The 22,212-nt window shown below is 44.7% G+C and overlaps 1 protein-coding gene across 7 annotated transcripts in view; it reads right to left on the reverse strand.

Moving 5' to 3' along the window:
- Positions 1–18,417, reverse strand: part of LOC140395721 (C-Jun-amino-terminal kinase-interacting protein 4-like) — a 272,454-nt gene extending 254,037 nt beyond the window's left edge. For 5 of the 7 annotated variants that reach the window (XM_072483857.1, XM_072483853.1, XM_072483852.1 and 2 more), the window contains exon 1: positions 17,940–18,416. In XM_072483857.1, coding sequence (XP_072339958.1) covers positions 17,940–18,236 — 297 coding nt within the window. In that variant the 5' untranslated portion in view covers positions 18,237–18,416. Of the gene's footprint in view, positions 1–17,939 lie in introns of all 7 variants that reach the window. The other 2 variants (XR_011936285.1, XM_072483849.1) reach the window with 1 other exon arrangement.
- Between the last annotated feature and the right edge of the window lie 3,795 nt (positions 18,418–22,212).

A 22,212-nucleotide genomic window follows, 5' to 3' on the forward strand; every position in this document is an offset into this window, starting at 1 on the left:
GTGCATTATGGTTTGGTTGAAGTGTTGGTTTTCCGTTGATGTTTGCATATTTCTGTAATCTGTAACTGTTTACAATGCCAAAAAATACCTCAATAAAATTGTTTGTTTAAAAAAAAAGGTACGCCTACTTGTGACAATAATAAAGATTACTATTATTAATTAACGAATGCACCAGAAACAAACAAAACCTGCCTGACTGATGATTTCTGGATAAAAGGTTTGATCTCAGTTCAGTGTCAAGGAAGACATGGAAGGTGCACAAAGTCATGTTCAGCCAGTAAACAGCCATGAAGGTGGGTGGAGCTGGAGGCTCATGGAAACGTTCATGCCCACCCACAACTCAATGTCAGACAGCGCAGCAAAAATCATGAAGTTGAATGGCGACAGAAGGCTGAAGCTAAATCCTCGTGCACATATGGAAGCTCACCCCAAGGAGGAGCACATAAATGATGATTAAAAAAGAGCCAGAGTGGAGCCTCCACTTTTCAGCAGATACACTGTACAGTATGTCACGATATGCACTCATGCACATAATGAGATACAGACAGGCAGCAACAGACACCCAGTACAGCCAATCAACACACAGGACAGAACACAACCAATCACCTGGCAGAACACTGGAAGGTGGTCTCCCATTATAAAACACACGAGAACACACGAGGCATCACTCTGACTCTTTCCACTGGTGACAACTGTAATGACAGTCAGGGTGTATATATCAGTTAGCACCTTCTACACATGGCTCAGAGCTAGTCTGGTCTAGTTAGTTATAGTAAGCACGCTTAGAGTAGTAGAGTGTCAAACCCACAGCGAACTGTGTGCTTAACAAGTTCAATAAAGCATATTGAACCAACACCAAAGTTTGGAGTCTACTTTCAAGTACAACTGCATCCAGTTGCAGTCCGTGTTACCCCTGGGTGATTAACACGACACAGTAAGTATTGTAGGTTAAATAGCAGCTTAACAACTATGTGCATAAAATGTGCTGACACTCCTTGTTATGTCAGAATTATTCTGCCTGATGTAGTTATGTTTATTTTTAAAAGCTCAATTAATAATTGAAAAATACATTCACAGCAGGCATAGCAATATATTTTAAAAGATGTATATTGAGTTAAAAAATAAGTTTTCAGGAGATTATGTACATGCGTTTCTGCAAAGTACATGTGTCTGCTCAGGGAGGGCATCTGGATGCATTAAGTTCTATGCACACAAAAGGAGAGAAGGCAAATGCATACAAAATCAAGACCAGAATTTTACAACACTGGAGAACATTTGCAATTCATTACATTGTTTTACATTGTAAATAAATTAACAGCTTCTCATCCATTTGTGTTTACATAATAATGTACTTAACAAATTGAAATGTAATAGAAGCAGAAAACACTAGATAAACTCAGCAGGTCTGGCAGCATCTGTGGAGAGAAATTGAATTAACGTCAAGTCTAAATGACTGCCCATTTAGACTTGAAACTTTATCTCTGTATCGCTTTCCACAGACACTGCCAGATCTGCTGAGTTCATCCAGCGTTATCTGTTTTTATTCCAGATTTCCAGCATCCGCAATATTTTGCTTTAAAATTGAAATGTAAACACGGTTTCCAAACACTGAACTAATATTGTTCAGGTGGAATACATTCAGATAGGGCTTGAATAAGTGCACACCAATACCTTACACAGCAAGTTGTATGTTGATGCAGCGGGAATCAAACACACCAAATTAAAGTCTTGTGATTTCCCTAGTGGAGGAGAGAGAGCATCCTGTCTATTCCCATTGTGTCACAAAAATTCAAATACTCTGTACTTTCTTTCATTCATCTTACTTTCTGCATTTGTTTCAGCAAGGCTACTTACTGAGTTTTCTACAGATCGACAAGGGAGTGGAGCCCTGGCAGATCAGAAACACAAATGACAGTGCTGCCTTCTCATGCTCATGAAGAAAAGGCGACAGTAATGCACGAAAGTTGTCTGTTCAGATATTGAGTAGACATGTTGAAATGAAGTTTGACACTTGTTTTTATAGTATCTGAAACAATGAACAAATTATCTCCTCACCTATAAATGCAGGCAAAATCTGCAATGATTAATTTCTCTCCACAGAAACCACACTACTTTTTACAACAATCTACATCTAAATTTGGGTGGGTAGGTTAGGACAGGGGACAGAATGGGGAAGGAAAGTCCACAAACTAAACTTTGCAAAAAAAAAACTAATGCAAAAGTCAACTATACATCAGCAATCAACACTTGCAGTAATTTGCAATACTAAAGTTAGACACCAGGCACATGTAACAGCACAATATGGGAACAGCATGCTACTCCAGCAAGCAAATTGTGATGTTATGGCTCAGCAAAACCCGGTCACTGGGAAAAGACAGTGAAATGCTGATATACAACAGGCTTTTAGAAAAAGAATTTAGAACCAAACGATTATGCTGGCTATTGTTTGCTATTCTCAATATACGAGGCCCACCAAGTTATTATCCAGATAAGTCTCAGCTGTCTGTGTATTTTCAAAAAGTAAAAGTAATCTGTACGGTCAGGATAACGAGTTCTCACTTTGTTCAAACACACACCAAGAACCAAACCAGCATATTAAGTTATTTTCCCCCTTCTTTCCCTGTACTGCACACAACACACCAGGGCAGAGGACTGCTCTGCAAATTTCTCGGAGGCCATTAGCACACAATTTGGAAGTGCTCAGAGTTCAAGGATCTTTCCTCCCATTAGGAAGGGAGGCACCTGGATGATAAACGGTATTCCTATGTGTCAACAATGCTAGAATTGGAGGGCAGCTCGGTGGCGCAGTGGTAAGCGTTGCTGCCTCACGGCGCCGAGATCCCAGCTCAGGGTCACTGTGTGTGGAGTTTGCACATTCTCCCAGTGTTTACATGGGTTTCACCCCCACAACCCAAAGGTGCGCAGGGTAGGTGAATTGGCCAGGCTAAATTGACCCTTAATTGGAAAAAAATGAATTGGGTACTCTAAAAAAAATTTTTTTTTAAACAATGCTAGAATTGGTACCTTAGGGAACTCTTGCCTTATGCGACAGCAAATATTCAATGCTTTTGAGCACTTATTGATACAAACACACAAACTCTGCACAGCCTATAGAGAACCTGCAGACCACTATTATTCTTTTGTGTGAAATATAGAGCAGATTCTGGAGCACTGCTAAACAACTCTGCAATGTAAACCCATCAGAAAATTGAGGCAAAACCCACAAAGTCTGTTCCTTATAATTTCTGTCACTTGTCTGGTAGCACTTGTTTAGTACAAATGTTACAGAAAAACTGCAAAGGAATCAAGTATTGGGAAAGCACACAAGATTAATTAACTGCCACTTATTTTTCTTCAGCTAGCCTCTGCTTCCGTGCATGTAGCTGGTGATAACATAGGAAAGATGGGGAGGCAGTTGCAAAGTGGTATTGTGGCTGGACGAGTAATCCAGAGACCCAGAACCATGCTCTGCAGACCCAGGTTCAAAAATGGCAGATGGTGAACTGAATTCAAAAAAAACCTGGAATTACAAATCAAATGGTGACCATGAAACATGGAAAATAGGAGGAGGCCATCAAGGCTTTTGAGCCTGCTCAGCCAGTCATTATGATCATGGTTGATCATCAGGTTCAATACACTGATCCAGTGTCCCCCTATATCCCTTGATCCTTTTAGCCCCAAGAGCGATATCTAACTGTTTCTTGAAAACTCCTTCTTGTGGTAACAAATTCCACAGGCCAACCACTTTCTGGGTGAAGAAAGTTCTCATCTCTGTTCCAGATGGTCTACCATGTACACTAACCCCTGATTCTGGACAACCCACCATCAGGAACATCCTTCCTGCATCTGCCCTGTCTAGTCCTGTTATAAAACTTTATCGGTTTCTGTGAGAACCCCCCTCATTCTTTTGAACTCCAGCAAGAACAATCCTAACCAATTCAATCGCTCCTCATATGTCAGTCCCGTCATCCCTGGAATGAGTCTGGTAAACCTTCGCTGCACTTCCCATGGAGCAAGAACATCTTTCCTCAGGCAAGGAGACCAAAACTGCACACAATATTCCAGGTGTGGCCTCACCAAGGCCCTGTATAATTGCAGCAACACATCCCTGCTCCTGTACTCGAATCCTCTCACAATGAAGGCCAGCATCCCATTTACCTTCTTTACCGCCGGCTGCACCTGCAGGCTTATCTTTAGTGATTGGTGTAGGAGGACACCCAGTTCTCGTTGCACGTTCCCCTCTCCTAATTTATGGTCATTCAGATAATCATCTGCCTTCGCGTTTTTGCTACCAAAGTGGATAGCCTCACATTTATCAAAATTATACTCCATCTGCCATTAATTTGCCCACTCACTCAACTTGTCCAAATCACAATGAAGGATCTCTGCATCCTCCTCACAGCTCACCCTCCCACCCAACTTTGTGTTGTGTGCAAATGTGCGATATTATATTTAGTAATCTCATCTAAATCATTAATATATATTATGAATAGCTGGGGTCACAGCACCAATCCCTGCGGTACCCCATAAGTCATTGCCCGCCAATTTGAAAAATACCCTTAATTCCTACTCTTTGTTTCCTGTCCGTCAACCAGTTTTCTATCCATCTCAATACACTGCCCCCAACTAATCTCTTATGCGGGACTTTGTCAAAAGCCTTCTGACAGTCCAAATATACCACATCTACTGGTCCCCCACCCCTCCCCGTCAACTCTATTAGTTACATCCTCAAAGAATTCCAATGTATTTGTCAAGCATGATTTCCCCTTCATAAATCCATGCTGACACCATTTTCTAAGTGCTCTGCTATAAAATCTTTGATAATGGATTCTAGAATTTTCCCAACTACCAATCTCAGGCTTACTGGTCTACAATTCCCTGTTTTCTCTCTGCCTCCCTTTAGGTAGCCCCCAATCTGCAGGAACTGTTCCAGAGTCTATGGAATCCTGGAAGATAGAAACCATTGTCGATTGTCATAAAAACCCACCTGGATTATAATTGTTCATTAAGGAATCATAGAATCCCTACATTATAGAAGGAGGCCATTTGGCCGATTGACTCTGCACCGACCCTCTGAAAGAGCATTCCACCCAAGCCCACTCCCCTGCCCTAACCCAATAATCCTCTAACCTAACTTACACATCTTTCGATACTAAGGAGTAATTTAGCATGGCCAATCCACCTAACTTGCACATCTTTGGACTGCGAGAGGAAACCAGAACACCCGGGGCAACCCACACAGTCACCCAAGGCCGGAAATTATCCTGGGTTCCTGACACAATGAGACAGTAGTGCTAATCACTGCACCACCATGCCGTCGCCCACAACCCAAAGATGTGCAGGATTGGTAGCTTGACCATGCTAAATTGCCCCTTATTTGAAAAAAAGAGGAATTAGATACTCTAAATTTATATTAAAAATTACTCTTTGGTGGAGCAGGCTCGAAGGGCCTACTCCTGTTTCTATTTTCTAGTTATTGTCATTTAATTTGCCATTAACAATTACACATCAAATCCTCCAACTTCAAATGTGAGCAAAATTGCATAGCTTAGAGGAAACTATTCTAGAAATATTGTTTGTTTATAGTTCCCTGAACAACTCAGTCAATTAAAATCAATCTCCTTGAAAAACATAATTACCCACCAAGAATTCTTATTCAATCCTGATTGAAATGCAAAGTGATCCTTGGCTAGTCTTTTTTATTTCCCCACCTGTCGCAGAGCACCATGTATTTTTAATCACGAGTTGGTTACATTTCAGTAATGATTTCAAGGAGGATCATACACCACCCTTCCCCACCGTCACTCCCATCTACTGCTGACAGATGTGGAAATGGGAAACATGGGACTACAAGACAAATCTGCACCTTTATACATTGCAAACTTCAGCCAAAGGAAGAGGTTTCAAGCCTTTGCAGTCACCTGCACTTTTTTAAAACAACTCAGTGTTTCAAATGTAGACCTGCATCATATTCTCAGAATTTCCAAAACTAATGTGACCGTTCACTTGGTTTTCAGTTGTGCAAATCATCTCAACTGAGTACACTGACCAAATTCAAAAAACAGGCTAATATGCAAAGAAGTTACCAGCTATTCTGCAACAGTGAGGGAAGATATTTAATGCCTCATTTGAAATATTACCTCAGTACAGGCAATGCCAGCCAGCATTTTGGGTTCAAGCCTTTTGGTGTGAGGCTTTAATCCACACCTTCTGAATAAAACGAGCAATTGCAAGATTGCTACCTACAACTGAGCCAAGGCTGACTGTTAATTTAGTTAAGGGGAATATTTTCAATTTGACAGACACAGTTACAGAGAAAGGTTACAAAAGCTACTTCATTCTTTCAGATACTTGGGTAAATATCAATAATTTACAACCCAGCTAACTAATAAAATAAAGCCAACTGTATAGACATAGAACATAGAAAATACAGCACAGAACAGGCCCTTCGGCCCACGATGTTGTGCCGAACCTTTGTCCTAGATTAATCATAGATTATCATTGAATCTACAGTGCAGAAGGAGGCCATTCGGCCCTTTGAGTCTGCACCAGCTCTTGGAAAGAGCACCCTACCCAAACTCAACACCTCCACCCAACAGCAAGGGCAATTTGGACATTAAGGGCAATTTATCATTGGCCAATTCACCTAACCCGCACATCTTTGGACTGTGGGAGGAAACCGGAGCACCCGGAGGAAACCCACGCAGACACGGGGAGGACGTGCAGACTCCGCACAGACAATGACCCAAGCCGAAATCGAACCTGGGACCATGGATCTGTGAAGCAATTGTGCTATCCACAATGCTACCGTGTTGCCCTTAAGAACAAATAAATCTACACTATATCATTTTCCCGTAATCCATGTACCTATCCAACAGCTGCTTGAAGGTCACTAATGTTTCCGACTCAACTACTTCCACAGGCAGTGCATTCCATGCCCCCACTACTCTCTGGGTAAAGAACCTACCTTTGATATCCCTCCTATATCTTCCACCTTTCACCTTAAATTTATGTCCCCTTGTAATGGTGTGTTCCACCTGGGGAAAAAGTCTCTGACTGTCTACTCTATCTATTCCCCTGATCATCTTATAAACCTCTATCAAGTCGCCCCTCATCCTTCTCCGCTCTAATGAGAAAAGGCCTAGCACCCTCAACCTTTCCTCGTAAGACCTACTCTCCATTCCAGGCAACATCCTGGTAAATCTTCTTTGCACCTTTTCCAGAGCTTCCACATCCTTCCTAAAATGAGGCGACCAGAACTGTACACAGTACTCCAAATGTGGCCTTACCAAAGTTTTGTACAGCTGCATCATCACCTCACGGCTCTTAAATTCAATCCCTCTGTTAATGAACGCAAGCACACCATAGGCCTTCTTCACAGCTCTATCCACTTGAGTGGCAACTTTCAAAGATGTATGAACATAGACCCCAAGGTCTCTCTGCTCCTCCACAATGCCAAGAACTCTACCGTTAACCCTGTATTCCGCATTCATATTTGTCCTTCCAAAATGGACAACCTCACACTTTTCAGGGTTAAACTCCATCTGCCACTTCTCAGCCCAGCTCTGCATCCTATCTATGTCTCTTTGCAGCCGACAACAGCCCTCCTTACTATCCACAACTCCACCAATCTTCGTATCGTCTGCAAATTTACTGACCCACCCTTCAACTCCCTCATCCAAGTCATTAATGAAAATCACAAACAGCAGAGGACCCAGAACTGATCCCTGCGGTACACCACTGGTAACTGGGATCCAGGCTGAATATTTGCCATCCACCACCACTCTCTGACTTCTATCGGTTAGCCAGTTCGTTATCCAACTGGCCAAATTTCCCACTATCCCATGCCTCCTTACTTTGTGCAGAAGCCTACCATGGGGAACTTTATCAAATGCCTTACTAAAATCCATGTACACTACATCCACTGCTTTACCTTCATCCACATGCTTGGTCACCTCCTCAAAGAATTCAATAAGATTTGTAAGGCAAGACCTACCCCTCACAAATCCGTGCTGACTATCCCTAATCAAGCAGTGTCTTTCCAGATGCTCAGAAATCCTATCCTTCAGTACCCTTTCCATTACTTTGCCTACCACCAAAGTAAGACTAACTGGCCTGTAATTCCCAGGGTTATCCCTAGTTCCTTTTTTGAACAGGGGCACGACATTCGCCACTCTCCAATCCCCTGGTACCACCCCTGTTGACAGTGAGGACGAAAAGATCATTGCCAACGGCTCTGCAATTTCATCTCTTGCTTCCCATAGAATCCTTGGATATATCCCGTCAGGCCCGGGGGACTTGTCTATCCTCAAGTTTTTCAAAATGCCCAACACATCTTCCTTCCTAACAAGTATTTCCTCGAGCTTACCAATCTGTTTCACACTGTCCTCTCCAACAATATCGCCCCTCTCATTTGTAAATACAGAAGAAAAGTACTCATTCAAGACCTCGCCTATCTCTTCAGACTCAATACACAATCTCCCGCTACTGTCCTTGATCGGACCTACCCTCGCTCTAGTCATTCTCATATTTCTCACATATGTGTAAAAGGCCTTGGGGTTTTCCTTGATCCTACCCGCCAAAGATTGTTCATGCCCTCTCTTAGCTCTCCTAATCCCTTTCTTCAGTTCCCTCCTGGCTATCTTGTATCCCTCCAATGCCCTGTCTGAACCTTGTTTCCTCAGCCTTACATAAGTCACCTTTTTCCTCTTAACAAGACATTCAACCTCTCTTGTCAACCATGGTTCCCTCACTCGACCATCTCTTCCCTGCCTGACAGGGACATACATATCAAGGACACGTAGCACCTGTTCCTTGAACAAGTTCCACATTTCACTTGTGTCCTTCCCTGCCAGCCTATGTTCCCAACTTATGCACTTCAATTCTTGTCTGACAACATCGTATTTACCCTTCCCCCAATTGTAAACCTTGCCCTGTTGCACGTACCTATCCCTCTCCATTACTAAAGTGAAAGTCACAGAATTGTGGTCACTATCTCCAAAATGCTCCCCCACTAACAAATCTATCACTTGCCCTGGTTCATTACCCAGTACTAAATCCAATATTGCCCCTCCTCTGGTTGGACAATCTACATACTGTGTTAGAAAAGCTTCCTGGACACACTGCACAAACACCACCCCATCCAAACTATTTGATCTAAAGAGTTTCCACTCAATATTTGGGAAGTTAAAGTCGCCCATGACTACTACCCTATGACTTCTGCACCTTTCCAAAATCTGTTTCCCAATCTGTTCCTCCACATCTCTGCTACTATTGGGGGGCCTATAGAAAACTCCTAACAAGGTGACTGCTCCTTTCCTATTTCTGACTTCAACCCATACTACCTCAATAGGGTGATACTCCTCGAACTGCCTTTCTGCAGCTGTTATACTATCTCTAATTAATAATGCCACCCCCCCACCTCTTTTACCACCCTCCCTAATCTTATTGAAACATCTATAACCAGGGACCTCCAACAACCATTTCTGCCCCTCTTCTATCCAAGTTTCCGTGATGGCCACCACATCGTAGTCCCAAGTACCGATCCATGCCTTAAGTTCACCCACCTTATTCCTGATGCTTCTTGCGTTGAAGTATACACACTTCAACCCATCTCCGTGCCTGCAAATACTCTCCTTTGTCAGTGTTCCCTTCCCCACTGCCTCATTACATGCTTTGGCGTCCTGAATATCGGCTACCTTAGTCGCTGGACTACAAATCCGGTTCCCATTCCCCTGCCAAATTAGTTTAAACCCTCCCGAAGAGTACTAGCAAACCTCCCTCCCAGGATATTGGTGCCCCTCTGGTTCAGATGCAACCCGTCCTGCTTGTACAGGTCCCACCTTCCCCAGAATGCGCTCCAATTATCCAAATACCTGAAGCCCTCCCTCTTACACCATTCCTGCAGCCACGTGTTCAACTCCACTCTCTCCCTATTCCGAGGCTCGCTATCACGTGGCACCGGCAACAAACCAGAGATGACAACTGTGTCTGTCCTGGCTTTCAACTTCCAGCCTAACTCCCTAAACTTGTTTATTAACCTTCATACTCTGCCCTTTCTTCCCCAGCAGAACGAAGTAGAGGCCATCCTAGGGGGGGGGGGGGGGTGGAGGTATAAGGGTCTGAAAGGATTTCCTGCTTGCACTAAAAAGATGTTGAAGTGGCACAGGGTACCAAAGAGTCATAGATGAGTGGGAAAAACCAGATTGGAGGCAGTTTTAAAGCCAAGGATGAGGAATTTTGTTTTTCGAATGGATACAGAAATCCTGTAAAAAACATCAAATTAGACCTAATGATGTTTGGTATTGAAACTTTCTTAGGATATGACATTAATAGTTGTCAGAATGCAACAATAACTATTTGCATTTATAATAGCTTCTTTAATGAAGGACATCCCAAACAGCTTCCCAGGGACATTAGTAAACAAAATCTGAGACTGAGCCACATAAGGAGATATTAATGCAGATGCCCAAAAACTTGGGCACAGAAGCAAGTTTTACGGAATTTAGGGCCTGGGCATAGTTGCCAATGGTGGAACAACTGCAATCGGGGATTCACAAAATACAGATACCCGAGGGACGTGGTGCTGGGGAACTTTACAGAGACTGGAATAAGTCACAAGGGTCATCAGCCACAGGATCCTTGCTGAAAAATCTGCATCTGAACGTCAGGCAAGATCAGAATTCAGATTAACTCTGATCTCGGCTCACCAAAAAAAAGTCAAATAGCCCAACGATACTAAATGGTAAGCTCATCCTTGAAGAATGATGACATGGACATTGTACTGCAGGGCTGGAGGGCACTTGCCACTCATGGAACCAGACCCATCACAAAAAACACCTTCAAAAAACTAAATGAGATAACGTTCACAACAGGAAGAGTTGTTCGGGTTCAAATCAGTAAATCCCCTTTTTTTTACTCTAATGCAAATTGGCAGAATGACAGATCGCAGGAAGCTGTTCACCCATCACATCTGCACTGCCTCTCTGAATGAACAATTGAGTAATTTGTCTTGTGCCATCATCCTGCCTTTCCCCCACAACACTGCACATTTTTCCTTTTCAGATAACAATCCAATTCCCTCTGGAATACCTTCATTGAACCTGCCTCCACCACACTCTCATGCGGTGTACTCCAGGCCTTCACCACTCACTCAGTGACAAAGGTTTTCCTCATATTGCTTTTGCCAGTCACTTCAATTCTGTGCCCTCTTGTTCTCAATCCTTTCATGAATGGAAACAGTTTTTCTCTATCTACTCTGTCCAGACATCTCAGGGTTTTGAATACCTCTATCAAATGTCCTCTCATCCTTCTCTGCTCCAAGTACACAGTCCCAATTTATCTTCATAACTGAACCCTGGAACCATTCTTAGGAATCTTTTCTGCACTCTCTCCAATGCCATCACACCTTTTCAGTAAAGCATCCAGAACTGGAAGACACATCTGCTCTTATTCAGTGGTCTTTACAAACACTAACATATGAAGAGTACAGAAAGAATTGTGCACCACAAGAAAAATCATAGACAGGAATGCATCTTACGTAAAGACTAAAATACAGGGGATACACTGCAGTGTGGAAATTTCTTGGTTTCATTATTCACTGTCTAGGTCAGGGCGAATACAAACATAGAACAAGTTGCAATTTCATACCTTCAGCAAACCTTGGTTAAATATTTTGAAACGGATTTGTACTTTTTTTTTTGCAGAGCGCTTATTAACACAGGTCAGAAGCGGGGATGTTCGCAGATGATTGTACAACGTTCAGCACCAGAGTCGGAAGCAATCCATGTGCATATGCAGCAGGACCTGGACAACACAGGTTTGGGCTGATAAGTGGCAAATAACATTTATGCCACACTGTTGCTGGGCAATGACAATTTCCAAGTGTGAATCTAACCATCTCTCCCTAACATTCAACAGTATTACCATCACTGAATCTCCCACCATCAATATCCTTGGGGACCATTGACCAGAAACTAAACTGTATTAGCTTTATAACTAATTACTGTTAGAGCAGATAAGAGGTGGGGATTTCTACAGAGAGTAATTCACCTCTCGACTCCCCAAAGCCTGTTTATCATCTACAAGGTGCAAGTCAGGAGTGTGATGGAATACTCTCCACTTGACTGGATGAACGGGGTTCCAACAACAGTCAAAAGGCTCCACCATCCAAGACAAAGCAGCCTGCTTGATTGGCACCCCCATACATCAACATTTCCCCGCTCCACCACTGATGCACAGTGGCAACAATGTGTACCATCTACAAAATGTGCTGCAGCAACTCACCAAGTTCTTTCGACTACACCTTTCAAACCTGAAACCTAGAAGGGCAAAGCGCATGGAATACCACCAACTGCAAGCTACACACCATTCCAACTTCGAACCACATTGCCATTGCTTCATCTTTGCTGGAACTTCCTTCCTAACAGCACTGTGGATGTACCTGTAACACATGAACTGCAGTGGATCATGAAGGCAGCTCACCATCACTTTCTCAAGGACAATTAGGATGGGCCTTGCCAGTGACATCCATGTCCCATCAAAGAAATGTGATCCCATTGTTGCAAACTGATATTTGCCAAGACAGGTTGGCAAATCTAGATGGGACAAACCAACAAAGGAACGACCAACTGAGGAGCCAAATATTTTGAAATATGTCCCAAAAACTTGAAGCTGTCGAACAAAATAAGAGTTGAAAATAGATACAGTTAAATACACAGGAAATGACGAAAGCACTTAATAGCATACTGTATAATTTACCAGACATAGAAATTATAGCCCAGTGAAGTCTATTTACCAGTCACATTATAGGTTAGAATTCTGTGACTAATGAAAACATTTGATTTCCTTGAACACATGACAAGGTATTAAGACTAAGGCACAACAGATGGTTGTTTTTTTTTGTTTGAAGGCTGAGTTAAAGCTATAATCAAAGGCCTATTGTCCGCAGGTAGCCCAAAACACTTTCCACATAAAGGAATTATTTAAGATGTGGTTTCAAGTACTGATTGAGGTGGTTTGTGGATATACTATTTTCTCAAACCTAGTCAGAATGCAGTATGCTGCAATTTATGAAATTACTAAAATGTACATTCAACTTAACCCAAGTTTTAAAAGTAGCTGCAGTAAACAATGTTGTGATTTAAATACAAAAAGTAGGTTATGACTTCACACCAAATAGCTATATTATTAAATACTATCTTTAGTCACTAACAAAATGACATACACGAGTTGGAACATAAACCATACAATGCCAGCCTGAACCCATGACTCAGGTCTGTAATGATCTTCCAGGGTCACTTTTAACTCAAAACTTGTACTTCTGCCTTAAAAGGATGCACACTAACACAACCTTTTTATGTAGCCAAACTTAACCCAAATACAATGCATCTTATTAGTACAGCTTTTCAATTATACAAATTTCCGACATGAATTTAACTAAACAGTTAATCATTTTGTATTTTACATATCCACAAAAGGAATTAAAATCAAGTTGTAACCAGCACTGCAGGTACAATTCTTGACAAAATTAAGGCAATTGTAGATCAACCTGAAACTAAGCTTGTTGTCGAAGGAGCCAGTGTCTTAACTTTAAAATTAACTAGGTCAGACTGCCTAAGAAAGAGAAATACACAGATCTAGCCTCTAGGGTACACATGTCAGGAGGCAGAGCAAATCTGTTTTATGGAAGCACAGACACTTAGTACATTCTTTTCCCCTCCTGTCATTTTTGGACAAGGGTTTCCATCACCAATAACTTGATATCCTCCAGTTGCACCAATTGTACAATCATCCTACAAAAGGTAAACTACATTTTACTTCAACACTGAACATCAGATAAATAAAATCTAATCACAATCTTGTACTTTCAGTGATACAACTAGCAGCAAATCATTGTGCTTATTTATTAAGTTACTGAGAATGGTAATTTACACATTTAAATTAGGTCCCAGTTAGCCTTTGTAAGAATATAGATAAAATAGGAATAAACTAAGGCATCTTAGGCCTTCTCTGCCATTCAGCAAAATCATGGTTGAACTTCGACATATACGGCAACTCCTCTTTCCCCACCATCTCCAAATCCTTGATTCATGATCTCAAGTCTTGAATATATGCATCGTCTGAGCATCTGCAATTCTCTGGGGTGGAGAATTACAAAGTTTAGAACCCACTAAGTTAAGAAATTTCTCCTCATCTTAGTCCTAAATGGTTGACCCATAATCCCGAGACTGGTACCCCAAGTTCCAGATTCTGCAACCAGTGGAAACAGCCTCTCAGCCTCATCCAGTCAAGCTCTTTCAGAATTTTACATGTTACAATCAGATCACCTCCTCTTCTTTTAAACTCCAGAGCACCATTCTAGTCAATCTCTCCTCAAAGTACAAACTTCTCATCCAAGCTATCAAATCAATCTTGTGAATTTTTGTTGCATCCCCTCTCAGACAAGTAAATCATTCTTGCGGTAAAGCCACCAATACAATTCACAGCACTCCAGGTGTGATGCCACAAAAGCCTTAAGTAAATTGCAGCAAGATTTTTTTTACTCATACCCTGCAATAAAGGTCATATACCATTTGCTTTCCTAATTGCTTGCTGTGTCTGCATGTTAGCCTCAAGAGTATGAGTTAACCAAAAAGTGTCTGTCCTATTCGGAAGATTGGGACATAATTAATTGGTATCCCAATGTACTCTGAATCTATTCTATTCAAATTGATTTTCTTTTACATCAACAAGCAAAGGAAAATAACATGCATTTATCCAATATAAAACCAATAACATCCAAAAGCACTTCCAAAAAAATGCATGATCAGACAAAGGAGATATTAGGAGTGATAACCAGAAAATTCTTCAAAGAGTTCGGTTTTTAGAAGGGCTTTAAAGAAGAATGGGTGGCAGAGAGATGGGTGGTTGGAGAGGAAATTCCAGAGTGTGATGCCCATCCAGCTGAAAACATGGCCAGGATCGCTAAACATTTGAACCAATTGTTGAAATGAAGACCAAGGAAAAATGGTGCAGTGTTGCTTGACCTGCTGAGCATTTTCTGGGGAAAAATGCATTAGTGTGCCATGGATCAGTTCGCCCACAGCCTATGGCTTAGGTCCCCCAAAGTTGCAGAATCTCCAAACAAAGGAAAAAGCCCCTCACCATCTACCCAATCAATTAACATATTCTATGTTTCAATTACATCACCTCTCCTAAACTCCATTGAGTATAGGTGCCATTCTAACCAATCTCTGCTCACATGACTGCCATCTCATTCCAGGTATCAATCCAGTAAATCTTCGTTGCACCCCCTCTTAGGCAAGTAATCCAAAGATCAACAATTAAATCTCCACATTAGAATTAAGAGTTCCGGATGATGGACGGGAAATGTCATATTTATATTAAAGTACTGTAGAAATGTCATTGCGGTAGTTCAAATAGCCTTTGTGGATGAAGTGCTAGGTCTGTTATCTGATTATCACCTGTAGTAATTTAGCAGGGAAGCCGCTTCTCATTCAGGACTGAGAATTGACAAAAGTATGGAACATAGTCCAGTGGGCCAGAGCTCCCCGAATACAAGTCTATCTGGGGAGTGACTGAAACAGAGACCAATGTGTCCAATTTGGATCTTCAGCTCATGCTCAATTAGCACTCAGCCAAAGCAGAGGTTTTTGACCTCAAAGACTTCCCACAGTTGTTTCACAGATTTTATAGAATTTACAGTGCAGGAAGCCATTCAGCCCATCGAGCCTACACCGGCCCTTGGAAAGAGCACCCTACTCAAGACCACACTTCCACCCTATCCCCACCTAACCTTTTTTGCGCACATCTTTGGACTGTGGGAGGAAACCGGAGCACCCAGAGGAAACCCATGCAGACATGGGGTGAACGTGCAGACCCCATACAGACAGAGACCAGAGCCGGGAATTGAAGCCGGGTCCCTGGAGCGGTGTACTAACCACTGTGCTACCGTGCTGCCCACTAATTGTTGCAGCATTACTCCAGTGGAAGTGAAAAGGTGACAGAGTTAGGTCCATCTGCAATGACCAACCATCCGACAAACACTGAATGTCAAGACACATAATCAGCTGTGTCTCAGTAGGAAACACCATCCCTGATGAAAGTTGCATCTTCAAGTAACACTCCAGAGACTAAAGCTCAAAAACTTAAGCTGACACTCCTAGCGAGAACTGAACTGCCAAAGCTTTCAGAGATGATGTGAACTGAAGCAACCATCTGCCCTCTCAAATGGATATAAAAGATACCACAGTATTATTTGAAGTAAAGCAGAGGATTTCTCCCAAGTCTCCTGGTCAATATTTATCTCTAAACCCACCTGTCACATTGCTGTTTGGATACCCGAATATCAGATGTAACAGGTACAGGATTCAGGCAGTGTTTTGGATGACCTCCAGTTCACAGAGGGGAGAACTTCACAGACTGGTCAGCAGTGCATTGAAATAGTCAAGTTCAGATGTAACAACGCCCTGGGCAAAGTTGATCAATATTAGAGGTGGAAATAGTTGACCTTCAATGTGGTACAAATATATGATGGGAAGTTTATCTTGAGGTTGAATATGACACCAAGGCTGCAAAAAGTTTGGGTCAGGAGTAGAGCTCCTGTTGGAGACAGAGGTCTTCCTAATATTCAGTTGGAAGAAGTTTCCGCTCATCGAATACTCGATACAAGCAGCCTGACAATTTAGAAACAGTAAAAGGGTTGAGAGAACTAATTGTGAAATAGTGCTGGGCATTATCATTGTGCATTGGGAAACTGGGAGTGTTTTCTGAGTGACGATATATTGGTTAGAAAATTATTATTTCGGGTGGGTGATGAAGAACGACTATTTTAAACGAGAGGCAAAAGGGGTGGAACAAAGGGGAATTATCAAAAGCAGTGCCAGTAGAGTAGGGGGCAGGCCAACAATTTGGCGATAGCCACCACCCAAAAATAGGTGACAGCATGTGACAACCTGGACTTCCATTCATCATACCTGTATTTACACACATATCTGCCATGGTACTGTTTACTCAACATCACAGACATCACCAGTGGAAAGATTGTGAACGCCAATACCCAATTAGCTGTTCTAAATAACTCCTAAGTTGCAGATACACCAGGAAAACAAAAGCATGCAAATCATCACAAAGTTACAGAAACTGCAAATCTGGTTTAGTGCTGCACTTCCAAATCCTACCAAGTCTGCTCAAGAATAATTCCACCCATCATTTATAAAATCTCACGAACTCCGATACCTGGTTAAAAAAAAAAACACATTTGCTCTCAATATCCTGTTTCGGGCAGGACATTATTCTCAGGAAGCGAGTCCCAAAAACCTTTTCTTTGGAATAAAACTAAATAATAGGCCATTAGACACAACATCTCAACTGAGGGAAGGAAAAAGGGAGTTCCCATTTGAGGCTGTTCACTGTTGCACTGTGTCTGCTGTAGACTTTGGGGGGGGGGGGGGAGCTTGACGAGATGTGAAGAGTTTATAAAAGAAAGGTTACATTTATTTTACTGTTAATTTTGGCCCAGCAAAAGAAACAAGGGTTGAACAAACACTTGAAGCTCTTGCTGTTCACCCACGGTTTATTCATACAGGTGAGATGCAGGGAGACAGTGTGCCTGGAGATAGTGCAAGGCAAACAGCAGACTGTGTGTGAGCAGCCCCCAGACTGAACCACCCCACCCTGCTCCTCCCCACCCTGCTCCTCCAGGAGGACACACAAGTTGGGCTGCTTTGAAAACTGGGGCCCGTTAGGTTGTCACCCAGTGCAACCCAAGGTGCTGGCAGGGCTGAGTGACAGGTCCGTCACCCAATCAGCCCACGGGAGGCCAGGGGGGCGGGCTGTGATTGGAGGCGGTTGTCCAATGAGGGCGAGGCGGAGGGCGGAGGTTCGGTTGAGAGGTCTGAGCGGGAGGCGGCTGTCCCGGACCCCGGCTCCTCACTCACCTCCTCGGCGTGCTTCCGCAGGGCTTTCTCCCGCTCGTACTGGGTGATGAGCTGCTCGTTGTCCTCCTTCAGCAGCTCCAGCTCCACCTCGTGCTCCTGGTTCTCGGCGAACACGGCGTCCAGGTTCTCCAGCACCCCCACGACCAGCGGCATCAGCTCCTTCACCACGTCCTCGTCGTACTTGCGGATCATCCGCTCGAACTCGCGGTAAATGCTGGCCGCCAGGCCGGACACCCGCTCCGACATGACATTGGTGCTGCAGTCATCCTGGTAAACCACCCCGTCGTCCAGTTCCATCCTCGGTCACTTATTTACTCGGACGGGAGTGAAACATACAAACAAGTGCGGACTCGCCACCGGAGCGGAGTGTGAGGGGCTGATGATAATAATAATGGCGATTTCGCTTCAGGCGCTCGCTCCGCTCCGCCGCCCTCAGCTCTCTCCCTGTTGACGCCGCCGCTCGGCTCGAGGCCCTTGGCGCCGGCCCCGCCCCCCTGCGCGCGCCTCGCACGCCGGCCCCGCCCCCTGCGCGCGCCTCGCACGCCGGCCCCGCCCCCCTGCACAGCCCCGCTCGCCGGCCCCGCCCCCCTGCACAGCCCCGCTCGCGGGCCCCGCCCCCTGCACTCCCACTCGTCACGTGCTACGAGGGGCCGACTTTGTCATCTCCTCCCCCAGTTCAATGCCAGGGAATGTGCGGTGCCACCTGTTGTATGTTGCAGACCCCGTGTTGGGTGCTCTGCTGCACAGACGAACCAACACGGTTGTGGACGGTACAACTCAGTTTTATTACTAACAATAACAACATCTGTAAACTGGTTACTGTGGTTCGTTCATTACCCTCTAACCTGTGGACCCAGCCCTAACACTAACTTGGAGAAGCACTCAGCACATGGTGTATGTCTGAGTCGCTTGCTGTGAGCTCTGTGCCCTGAGCTGTCTCCTGCTGGAATCAGCGGGAAGTGTTGTGTTCCCCGTTTTATAGTGTGTATACTCTTGCCTGTGATTGGCTGTGATGTGTGTGTATTGATTGGTCCATTGATCTGTCCATCAGTGTGTATGTATGTTTGCACCATGATGTTTATCTGAATATCATGACGGGTGGCGAAGGTTATGCGGATCCTTAGGGAGTTTGGAGACTTCTCGGGCTACAAGCTCAACGTGGGCAAGAGAAAGGAAACTCCGCTAATGGCAGTGGGATGGGAGGATCCCACTGCTGACCAATGGTGGGCTGCTGCCACTCAACATGCTGCCTGGGGAGGGGGGGGGGGAGAGAGCTTGATCCTGGAGAACATCACTATACTAGAAGATCTTTCCTGAAAATTTACAATAAAATGATGATCCAAGGAAAGATATTCTGAAACAGCAATGTCATGTTAACGACACACGGGTGAACTGAAATTCAACAACCAGGAACAATCCAAATCAGAGGGACGTACAAAAGGAAAGACATTAACTACATGTTTTATGTCATTAAAACAGTTAATGCTACTATCCTGGGGTTAAGTAGTTGCAAAGAGCTTCAGCTTGTCTCACTAAACCATGAGATAAAAGATGTCCGTGTGGAGATGCATCAGCTATTGAATGCAACATCATCAAAACTGAGTTAAATTAGAGACGAGCCAAAGGGTTACAAATACTCTTATCAGCAAGTGATCCAGGGGTGGTCCAATAAGATACAGAAAGCATAGCCAGTAATTCATCAGTAGTGGCATCTTGCTACAAGGTGGTGTCTGGCTGCCAGGTCCAGCATAATCCTACCCAAAATGATGCAGGAAGAAGTTCTCCAGGATATTAATGAAGGCAACATGGAAATGGAGAAGTGTAAGCTCGGAGCCAGATCAGCTGTATATTTGATAGGCATCTACAAAAACATCATCTCCCCATGTCTGCTGGGTGCTCCGTCCTCCCACAGTCCAAAGATGTGCAGGTTGTGTGGATTGACCATGATAAATTGCCCCTTCGTGTCCAAAAGGTTGGGTGGGGTTACGGGAATAGGGTGGAGATGTGGGCTTAAGTTTCCAAGGACCGGTGCAGACTCGATGGGCCGAATGGCCTCCTTCTGCACTGTAAATTCTATGAAAAAGTCTATGAAAAAGAGTGAGCTCTTTGTGGTGCATGCGGGGGACCAGGGAAGGTGGGATAGACGAGTTACCGCTGAAGAGGCCGGAGAGGAACTTCCGATACCTGGGGATCCAGGTAGCTAGGAGCTGGGGGGCCCTGCACAAGCTCAATTTGACACGGTTGGTGGAGCAGATGGAGGAGGACTTCAAGAGATGGGGTATGCTGCCCCTCTCCCTGGCGGGTAGGGTGCAGTCGGTTAAGATGATGGTCCTCCCGAGGTTCCTGTTTGTGTTCCAGTGCCTGCCCATCCTAATCCCCAAGGCTTTTTTAAAACGGGTAAGCAGGAGTATTATGGGATTCGTATGGGCGAATAAGACTCCGAGGGTGAAGAGGGTGTTTTTGGAGCGTAGCAGCGACAGAGGGGGGCTGGCGCTGCCAAATCTATGTGGCTATTATTGGGCAGCTAATGTGGCGATGATCTGTAAGTGAGTAATGGAGGGAGAGGGGGCGGCGTGGAAGAGGCTAGAGGTGGCGTCTTGTGTGGGTACGAGTCTGGGGGCGCTGGTGATGGCACCGTTGCCGCTTCCGCCGACAAGGTACACCACGAGTCCGGTGGTGGAGGCGACGCTGAAGATATGGGGTCAGTGGAGGCGACATAGGGGCGAGGTGGGGGCCTTGGTCTGGTCCCCGATACGAGAGAACCACAGGTTAGTTCCGGGTAGGATGGATGGGGGGGTTTCTGAGCTGGCATCGGGCTGGGATTAAAAGAATGAGGGATCTATTCATCGATGGGACTTTTGCGAGCCTAGAGGCGCAAGAGGAGAAATTTGGGTTACCTCCCGGGAATGCTTTTAGGTACATGCAAGTGAGGGCGTTTGTGAGACGGCATATGAGGGAATTTCTGCTGCTCCCAGCACGAAGGATTCAGGACAGGGTGATTTCGGGTGTATGGGTTGGAGAAGGCAAGGTCTCGGCGATCTATCAGGTGCTGCAGGAGGCGGAGGAGGCCTCGGTGGAGGTAAGTGGGTAACTGGGAGGAGGAGCTGGGGGAGGAGCTGGATGAAGCTCTGTGGGTTGATGCCCCGAGTAGGGTTAATTCTTCCTCCTCCTGCGCCAGGCTCAGCCTAATACAGTTCAAAGTTGTCCAAAGGGCGCATATGACAAGGGCGAGGTTGAGTAGGTTTTTTGGGGTGGAGGACAGGTGTGTGAGGTGCTCGGGGAGCCCAGCAATTCACGCCCACATGTTCTGGACATGCCCGGCGCTGGAGTGGCTTTGCGAGGACTATGTCCAAAGTTGTGAACACCCGGGTCAAGCCGAGCTGGGCGATAGCACTATTTGGGGTATCGGACGAGCCGGGAGTGCAGGAGCCGAAAGAGGCCGGAGTTCTGGCCTTTGCGTCCCTGGTAGCCCGGCGGAGGATCCTACTAATGTGGAGGGATGTGAAGCCCCCAAGCGTGGAAGCTTGGATTAACGATATGGCAGGGTTCATCAAGCTGGAAAGGATAAAGTTTGCCTTGCGAGGGTCTGTGCAGGGGTTCTCCAGGCGGTGGCAACCATTCCTAGACTTTCTCGCGGAACGTTAGGTGGAGGTCAACAGCAGCAGCAACCCGGGGGGGGGGGCGGGGGGTGCGTTTGGTTTTTCTGTTTTGTTTAGGTTAGAGTGGGGCGTTTTCCTTACTGGTGTGTTTATTTGTTAAATGGGGGTTATTGTATTTTGGTGGAAATCTCATGTACAATTTTTGCTTGTTTTGTGCGTTATTCGCTTTTTTTCTGGTTGGAGTGTTTTGTTGAAAATTTGAATAAATATATATTTTTTAAAAGAGAATGTGTGGTGCCTGTCTCCATAATAAGACATAGGAGCAGAATTAGGCCACTCGGCCCATCGAGTCTGCTCCGCCATTCAATCATGGCTGATATTTTTCTCATCCCCATTCTCCAGCCTTCTCCCCATAACCCCTGATCCCCTTATTGATCAAGAACCCATTTATCTCTGTCTTAAAGACACTCAATGATTTGGCCTCCACAGCCTTCTGCGGCAAAGAGTTCCACAGATTAAGGGCAGCACGGTGGCGCAGTGGTTAGCACTGCAGTCTCACGGCGCCGAGGCCCCAGGTTCGATCGTGGCTCTGGGTCACTGTCCGTGTGGTGGTTTGCCCATTCTCCCCGTGTTTGCGCGGGTTTCGCCCCCACAACACAAAGATGTGCAGGGTA

The sequence above is a fragment of the Scyliorhinus torazame genome, chromosome 18 (assembly GCF_047496885.1).
Source record: "Scyliorhinus torazame isolate Kashiwa2021f chromosome 18, sScyTor2.1, whole genome shotgun sequence".
NCBI lineage: Eukaryota > Metazoa > Chordata > Chondrichthyes > Carcharhiniformes > Scyliorhinidae > Scyliorhinus > Scyliorhinus torazame.